This window comes from Mus pahari, chromosome 19 (genome assembly GCF_900095145.1).
Source record: "Mus pahari chromosome 19, PAHARI_EIJ_v1.1, whole genome shotgun sequence".
NCBI classification, from domain to species: domain Eukaryota; kingdom Metazoa; phylum Chordata; class Mammalia; order Rodentia; family Muridae; genus Mus; species Mus pahari.
Genome location: NC_034608.1, coordinates 79,490,678 through 79,500,086, shown reverse-complemented (window position 1 = coordinate 79,500,086; position 9,409 = coordinate 79,490,678). Strand labels below are relative to the sequence as shown.

General features: G+C 44.2%; 1 protein-coding gene across 1 annotated transcript in view; it reads left to right on the top strand.

The window, feature by feature from the left end:
• Positions 1-9,409, top strand: part of Cpe (carboxypeptidase E) — a 98,128-nt gene that overhangs the window by 69,222 nt on the left and 19,497 nt on the right. The window contains exons 2-3 of the mRNA XM_021218907.2: positions 2,416-2,612; positions 4,482-4,649. Of these exons, the coding sequence (XP_021074566.1) occupies positions 2,416-2,612; positions 4,482-4,649 (365 nt within the window). The remainder of the gene's footprint in view (positions 1-2,415; positions 2,613-4,481; positions 4,650-9,409) is intronic.

The window sequence follows — 9,409 nt, the reverse complement described above, 5'->3', positions numbered from 1 at the left end:
AAACCTTCATACTCCTCCTCCTCACTAATGACAGCCAGAGGAAGGGAGAGAGAGAGAGAGAGAGAGAGAGAGAGAGAGAGAGAGAGAGAGAGAGAGCGAGCTCGCAGTTCTCACGATTTTATAAGTGGGAGCACCCTCTCCACCCAGGTCACTGAGGTAGTGATGTAGACAGGGGCGCAGAGGGGCAGGACTCAGGAGGACCACTTGTGTGCCACGCTCCAGAGCAACAGGACTCCTCCCAGAATGCACCTGAGAGCGAGCGAGCGGTAGACACGGGCAACTGCATTTCATTTCCAAGTCTGCCAGCAGCACCCTCTCTCCTCAGGCTTCATTTGTGCCGTCTTGATAACAGAAACAGCCGTCTCTCCTATTACACCGGGCTACTAGTTACAACAGATAAATTAGGTTGTGTCTGACAAAGAAGCTCACAGTGACAAGATGATGTAGCGGCCATCACGATACTGTTAGGAATAATGACAGCAAACTCAGGGCAGTTGCTATTTCCAGGCACAGATATTTGCAGCCATTATTTCTTGTCTTCTCTACAGGGTACAGTCGGTTAAGATGGGGGAGCAGAGGAAATGAGAGCTGAAATGACTTACAGGTCAGCCAGTAAGAACTGGTACCAGCTTGTCTGGTACCACACAGCTTGTCTCCTTTTAATCTTTGTAGATAGAGGCAGGTGGGGCGGGGAGGAGAAGGGGAGAGGGGAAGAGAGTATAGAAAACTTTTAACTAGTGCAGAAGGTCAGGACTTGCATTCCGGTCTCAGGCTGTCCAGTCAAGGTCAGGTGTCTTAAACTGTGTGGATTTCAGTCCATCCATGTATAAAATAGAGATGGGTAACAATATTTACTTTTAAAAATGTTTGCTGAGGGTTATGTAAGGAAACAAAGAATAGGATTTGACCTACAAGGGCATACAGTATCTTATCAGTATTAGGATATGGGCCTGGTTGGGCTGCCATAACAAAAGATTATACTCCATGTAAGAAACAGCTCAGGACCCCCAAGGCCAAGTTCTCAGCACAAAGCAGATTTCTTTGCTTCAGGGGGACACAGGCCTCGGAATAAGAGACAAAGACGGGATAAAGGATGAGGGAAAAGTCTGGGAAGGAAACAAGGGAGAGGGAGGAGGGGGGATTTGCCTGGAGTAGGACAAAGGACTGTCTCTGGATAGAGAGCAGACAGGCGCAGCACATAGGAAAACTGGTGTTAGGGTAGGGTGTTTAATTTTAATTAGGCTTGTTAATTAGGTGGGCCAAAGGGATCTTTTGATTGCTGGACTCCAATACTTTGATAACAACCTTGGCAGCCAGCCTCAGGAGGAGGAGCTGGCCAAATAAGGGGATAGACCTTGGTGGCTAGCTTTAGGAATGCAATATAACTGATTTTTTAGCAAGGCAGAGGGGATGGGGGAGAAGGGCAAGACCTGCCAGAGTCACGTTTGTGAGCAGGCTAGAGTCCCTTCACCCTGGGTGATATAAGAGATAGGGGTTGCTCCCTCCATGAGTCTTGGAGAAACGTAAGACGGAGGTGGAGCAGACACGATTTGTGATCAACCCACTCTTCCTGGCACACAGGTGCAGTCCTCCTTAACGCGTTTGTTTTCACAGGCTCTTTCCTCATTGAGGAGAGAGGATTCATGATTTTATCTCCCTGTTAGGATAACAGGTCTTATTGAGCAACAATCTTGGGACTTCGGTGAGCCTTAATGACTTCCTTGATGTAGGAAGGGCCTCACGCCTTCACACCAGAATTGTGTGTGGACACGGTTTTGCAAGAGGTGGTCAGCAGGGAGAGAGGACTGGAAGGACGGAGCCACTGGATCTTTCGAAGAGTCGAGCAGCCCAGGCAGTTTTCTCAGACTTCCTGTTTAGAGGGAAAAGAAGCTGTTGGTTATTCACAATAACTTAGTAGATAAGCAATACCTAATGGCGCCTTCGCCTGGTTTCTATGGGTATGATAAAGAGCATGACCAAAACCAGCTTGTGGGGTGAGGCGTGTACCTTCTCATTACTGTCCATCATTAAAGGAAGCTGGGGCAGGACCTCAAGGCAGGAGCGTTGAGGCAGGCGCTGAAGCAGAGGCCGTGGGCACGTGCAGCTTACTGGCTTGCATTCCACAGCTGCTAAGCCTGTTCCCTTGTACTCTAGAGGACCCACTTCCCTGGGGTGGCACAGCCCCCAGAGATCTGGGCTCCCTCATATCAACCTTTCGTGGAGGAAGTGTCCTACAAATTCGCCTGTAGGCCAGTCTCGCAGAAGCTGTTCTCAATTAAGATTCTCTCTACCCAGATATGTCTAGGTCTGTGTCAAGTTGATAAAAGTCAGCGTAGCTCAAGTGTCCTCTGCCTTTGTCTTGGTGTCACAGAAAGTGTCTCTTACTATGCCTTTTTTTTTTTTTTGGTCTTTTAGGTGAACCTGAATTTAAATACATTGGGAACATGCATGGCAATGAGGCGGTGGGACGGGAACTGCTCATTTTCTTGGCCCAGTACCTGTGTAATGAGTACCAGAAAGGCAATGAGACCATTGTCAACCTGATCCACAGTACCCGAATTCATATCATGCCCTCCTTGAACCCCGACGGCTTTGAGAAGGCAGCATCTCAGGTGAGTGCCCGGCAGGGTGGGTGGCCTGCCTTCTTCATCTTTCTGATATATTAATACGTGTGTACTTGTCTATCTGTGATGCCATAGTAATGCTTGGGGTTCACAGAGTGTGAGAGAGACAGTCCAAGTTGCTGGTAAGGAAAAAGTTTAGACTGTCAAGAATGAGAGTTCTTCAGCAGAAGTTTTCATGGGGGAATTTAGTGAATAATTAAGACTTTAATAGTGTTTTACTGAACTGTTAAACAAATGGCACTTCTCTATTCGTAGCTGTGACTAAAGGCAAATTTGCCTTTAAAGCAGTGGTTCTCAATCTGTGGGTTGTGATCCCACTGGGAATGGGCCACCCTTTCTTGGGGGTTGCCTAAGACCATCGGGAAACACAGATATTTTCGTCAGGATTCATAGCAGTAGCAAGATTACAGTTGTGAAGTAGCAACAACAATGGTTTTATGGTTGAGGGGTCACCACAACAAGAGGAACTGTCTGAAAGAGTCTCGGCGTGGGAAGGTTGAGACCCGCTGTAAGGGGTGCCCACTGCAATGCCTGCAGCTGGGTGAACTGGAGTCCTAGCGCCCTCTGCTGGACTGAAGGAAGAATGACTGGCAATGAGGTCATTATTTTACAGAGATTTAATTGCTTTAATTGCTGGTTTTATGAAAGATCGCTAAAGACACTGCATCCCTGTCTCTGCCACTCCCATCTCCCGCAAAACCAAAACTAAACCAAAGCCCAAAATATCAGGTTTACAATAAAAATAATGGTATACATTTTAAGTGTCAGGCTAAAAACTAATGGCTTTTTTTTTTTTTTTTTTTTTTTTTTTTGAGACGGGGTTTCACTATGTAGCTCAGGTGGCTTGGAACTTGCTTTGTACACAGGCTGGCCTTGAACTCACAAAGATCCTTCTGCTTCTGCCCCTTGAGTGCTGACATTAAATACGTGCATGTATATCTGGCACTAATGGCTTTTACAGAGAAAATATGTGGGCTTACATTTTGATTGGACAAGATTACGGACATTGTAGTTGTTACATGTTCTGCTAATTGTGTAAAATGTAAAATTTTAATGCATGTTGTATAACAATTAAACATTATAAACACATGTATCTTTTCTTGTGCTGATCATTTTATTATAAAGACATATAGAGCCTTTTTGCCAAGGTTTTGAAGCAGAATGCAAATTTTTTAAAAAAAGAAACCCATAAAAGGCATTGAAGTTATTAGCACATAAAAGGCTCATGTCCAATTCATCTTAAGTTCTTAGGATTATTTATTCCTTTGTAGTTTTAAAAATCAGACTTCTCTGATTCACAGAGGCAATGTTACTTGATGTCAATAGTTGGTGGTGTGATTTTTAAATAGGTCACCTACAATCAGTGAGTTTGTATGAACAATTATTGAAATCTGCTAAAAATCACTTACATATAACCATCATTAATTTAAAAATATAATTTATTAAAACGACCTTTAAAAAAAAAAAAGGGCTGGTGAGATCCTCAGAGGGTAGGAGCACTGGCTGTTCTTCCGAAGGTCCTGAGTTCAAATCCCAGCAACCACATGGTGGCTTACAACCATCCATAGTGAGATCTGACTCCCTCTTCTGGTGCATCTGAAGACAGCTACAGTGTACTTATGAATAATAATGAATCAGTCTTAAAAAAAAAACAAACCAAAAACGACCTTTTCCCAAAACTCTTATAACAAATATTTTAAATTGGGCACCTTCGTGAATGTCCTGATAAAGTAGTGAACACAGCAGTACTGGGGGGATATTGCAATAGAAATCTCAGGAATTAGCTTTTGAGGGCAGTGATGGGGACGTTAAGTAGGTATTGACAGTATGTGGCGGCTTTTCTATCGTCTCTTTTAGCCCGGTGAGCTGAAGGACTGGTTTGTGGGCCGTAGCAACGCCCAGGGAATAGATCTGAACCGTAACTTCCCAGACCTGGACAGGATCGTGTATGTTAATGAGAAAGAAGGCGGTCCCAACAATCACCTGTTGAAGAATCTGAAGAAAATTGTGGACCAAAATTCAAAGGTAGCATGTGTGTGGCTTTCCCGGAGTCTGCCCCGCAGCTGGGGAAGTATGTTCCATTCCAGTGTCTTCGGTACAGTGAATAACACAGGAGTGGCATGAATCGCTTTTCGTTTTTGTTTTTCTGTTTTTAAGACACAGTTTCTCTCTAGTCTTGGCTGTCCTGGAACTTACTCTGTAGTCCAGGCTGGCAGTGAACTCAGAGATCTGCCTGCCCCTGCCCTCTTGTGTGCTAGGCGCATGTGGTATACATCTTGAGGGGGCCACTTACGGTTGACTCTCAAGGCCAAGACTGGAGTGGCTGGAGTCTGGGACTTTGCTTGCCTCTGAAGACTATGGATAAAATGAGAAAAAGGAAGGGGGTGGGGGGGGGGAAGCAAGAGAACACAGCAGGAAGTCTTGGCTGGAGGAAGCCCTTCCCCCATCTGACCACCAAGTTCTGCAGGACTCCACAGTGTCGATCTTTCCCCCTAAACCTCCTGTAAAATTTCACATCACCTACTGTCTTAGGGTTTTACAGCTGTAAACAGACACCATGAGCAAGGCAACGATTATAAAGGACAGCATTTAATTGGGGCTGGCTTACAGAGGTTCATTCAGTCCATTATCATCAAGGCGGGAGCATGGCAGAATCCAGGCAGGCATGGTGCAGGGGGAGCTGAGAGTTCTACATCTTCATCTGAAGGCTGCTATAAGTCTGGCTTCCAGGAAGCTAGATGACTGTCCTAAAGCCCATGCCCACAGTGACACACCCACTCCCAACAAGGCCACCCCTCCAAATAGTGCCACTCCCTGGGCCAAGCATAGTCAAATCACCATACCTTCCTTTTCTCTTGCTCCTCAAATCTGCTGAGGTTCTTTGCATACCCTGCCTGTCTTGGAGGAGACACAGCCTTCCTCCGGATCCCTTTTGTTCACCTACTTCCCGGTACTCATATCCTTGCCGGGCGTGTTCCCACCAGCTGTATTAAGAGCCCCCGAAATTCCACATCTCTTTCCTTCCAGACCTCCAGAGAACGTCTGCTGTTCTGTTGCCCTTGCTCACAGGGTCTCCTTATCAGGTGGTACCTAGGACCCCAAGCTCGGCTTATCTAGAAAGAAGTGTTTCCCCCTTAGAACAGCTTTTGTTTTCCTTCACCCCTATCATCAGCATCTTTCACTTCCTAACTGTCACTGCTCACAGCAATTAGCCCTTAGGTCCCAAAGACTTGACCTCCTGACCCCATTCATTTCCATCTCAGTTCCTGGCTTAGTTCAGCCCCATTGTCTTCTCTTCCTTCTTCTTGGTTTTTTTTTTTTTTTTTTTATTTATTTCAATTTTTGGAGATAGGCTCTTGCTACTTAGCCCAGGCTAGCCTTTGAAATCCTCCTACTTCTATCCCCAAGCGCCGCCGCATCTGCCCTGTGGTGACTGTTGCTTCTTACTTCCAGGATGTTCTTAAGAGAGGTTGTGGAAAGTAGAATCTCATTATAGCTCCTGGACCCTTCAGATAGATGCCCTATGGATGCCGTGGATGCTGGCTGACTTATTCCTTAATCTGCCTCTGGTGGCCATCTGCTCGAGTCATACCCCCAATCTGCTAACAATACAGTGTTCATATTGGCTTCGGTTCTAACTGATTGGAATATTCCTTCCCTTCCACTTTGAGTTACTTCCTCCATGTGACCTTCCCCTCTCGGAGACAGCTCCTGTTGGACGTTCCTTGTGTTCTGTGAATAGGTCTGCAGTGGAGGTGCTGTTCTTATGTAGAGCTGCATATGCCTGACAGCATAGCTATTTATTTATAGGGTTGTTTGCTCTTTGACTTCAGACTTCAGTCCACTGCTTGCGATGATTCATAGCTGAGCCTGACACATAGTCAGCTGAGGACCTCATATGAGTAAGTATAAACAAGGCTCACCAGTGAATTGCTGTATCTGAAAAATGTACCCAATGCAAATCAACAGCTGGAGTTCAGACAGGCATTCATCGTGTGTAGAGACACTGGGAGGGGGCTCCGGGGGGTGGAGAGATCCAGATTTTTGGCTTAAAGTTCTGTAGTAGGATTCTGCATTTAGGATACAGGCTGAGCTTATGGAAGGAGCTAGTTTGAGATGTGGGCTGTGCATGGAGGAGTCTCACAGTATCTTGTATTAAGAGACAAGCTTCTCTCTTTCTGAGTCATTAATGTCTTTACAGTTTCCTATCCTAAAAATGATGTTCAGGAGGAGGGAGAGCTGGGAAGCAGTGGGGCTGGGTGGAAGAGAGCAGGGCAGTGTAATCATCTGTAAGGTGTAAGATGGAAGGCAGGCCGTGGAGTATTTGTCCACATACTTTCTCTAGTGCATGCATTCATGTCTTTAACCCCGAGAAAGGAGGAAAATAATTCCTGTTGCCCCTCTTCGAAAAAAAATGTAAGAATCTCTTCTTCATAGGAGAACTGATTGGCAACTTGGTGCACATGGGATTGTTTCCAGCCAGTATGGCTGCTTCTCTCTCTAGTTAAACCAGACTCATGTGTGCATGATTGCTCTATGGTGTTGCATACATTTGCTTTGGGCAGTCTCATTAAGAGACACCAGTGGAGCCCGGGGAGATGGCTCACTGGTGAAGAGTGCGTGCTGCTCCTACAGAAGCCCTGAGTTTGGTTTCAAGCACCTATGCTGGGAAGATCACAATCACTGTCACACCAGCTCCGTGGCATCTGGCGCCCTCTTCTAGCCTCCGGATGCACACACCCACAGGCACACATAATTGCAAATAAAAATAAATCTTAAAAAAGACATGCTTATGTCCATTTAAAATGAGAGCTTTCATTAAAAAAAAAAACCAATGTCACTTTTACATTAGAGAACATGATAAAAATTAAACTTTAATTCATTACTCAAGATAAGAGCAAGATTTATTGGTTATAGTAAATCTTTAGTGGTTTGAATAATAATGGCTCTCATGGACTCATGTATTTAAGTACTTGGTCTTCAATTGGTGAAACTGTTTGGGCATTAGGAGGTGTTAAAGTGGGATGTCCTATCCCTGCCCTGCTGATCATGAACTCTAACTCTCTGAAACTGTAAGACCCATGTAAACTATTTCTTCTATAAGTTGCCTTGGTGCCAAATCTCAGAAATAGCAAAGTAACTAATTAAAGGTAACTAATAATCCATGTCTGGTTCCCTCCTTCACATTTGACGTTAAGAATAAAACAACATTTAGACTCAGAGCAAGTGTTTCATTAATGGTCTACATAGTCTTCATTTTCAAGGTCCTGTTTCTCAACATAGCATCTTTACCCCTCAGAAAGGGCGTTGCTTCTCAAGATTGATGTTGTATTGTGTGCCAGGAATCATGGTTTAGGATGCCGAGTTCCTTGGATACAGGTTCAGGGTCTGTGGATGACAGATGACAGGAAAAAAACAAATCCTATTTCCCTAGGAAGCCCTGCAGATGTCACCGTGTTCCGGTGAGACACCATTAAGGACCAATACCGTCCTCATTTTTCAGACATTAGGAATAAAATTCTTCTCTCACTTTCCCAGTTTTCCTCCTAAGCCATTGTTCACCTGGCCCCGAGCTTCTCAGCCTGGCTGCCTCCACGGTGGCTTGAGTTCAGCTCCTGAGCCTTGGCCTGAATTGCTCGAAGACAGCAGGGCTTAAAATACATCCGATAATTTATTAGTGTTATGCTTCCCTTCACTGGCTGGAGTTGTGAAGGAATCTGAATAAATATAGCGTTAACATATTTTAAATGCCAAAGCCATCTAGTTATAAAACATGTCATTGAGCTATACTTAAGAGTCTTTAAAATGGAAAAGTTTAGAAGTTTTAAAAGATTTGTTTACTTACGTGTGTGTGTGTGTGTGTGTGTGTGTGTGTGTGTTTGTAAGTGTGCATGGAGGTCAGAGGGCAACCTTTGGGAACCACTTTTCTTCTGCCTTGTGGGTCCTTAAGATAAACTCAGATTATCAGACTTAGCAACAAGCCCCTTTGCCCCCGAGCCATCTTGCCAGCACACTTAGAGGGGTTTTAAAGTTTTAAAGTCATAAATGGTTGTGTAGTGTTCCAGGGTCTTGCTTTTAGGGCTTCTCCATAGAATGGATCAGTTAGATAGGTAACTCTAGTAACCAGGGACTCCCAGTATTAGTCAAGACAGAAGACTGCTCAGAGTCAAAGAGAACCCCTCTTTATTTTGTCCAGTGGTGGAATTTACTTGATTGCTTTTGAAAACAGTAACATGCATCTCAGCAATATGTATGTGTAAAAGAGAGATAACAGACAGAAGCTAAGAGCTGCGTGAAAGTTTGTGTTCTCAGGACTATATTTGAGCTTGTTCCAATACATGTTTTTTAAAGTTTTAAATTTCAAATGAGTACATTGTTGCAAACAGGATAAATCTGATATGAATAAGTAGATGTGTTTTTGGGGACAAAATTATAAAGTCATTGACATTTTCTTCTTTGAGCTTTACTCTATATTCTACATCTAGCATTGATTAGTAGAGAGAATAAAACCAACCAGCCATTTGATTGACATGTTACTTCACATTTGTGGGATCTGAATGATCCATCCACATGTATTCACAGGCATAATGATCAATCAGGGTGATAATGATCAATCAGGGCGATCAGCATTTCCAGCTCCATAGACAATCATTATCTCTTTGTACTGAGCAACATTAAACATTTTTCTAATTATTTTATTGTTTTAAAATGTTGTTTACTTATTCATTCATTGTGTGTGTGTGTGTGTGTGTGTGTGTGTGTGTGTGTGAGAGAGAGAGAGAGAG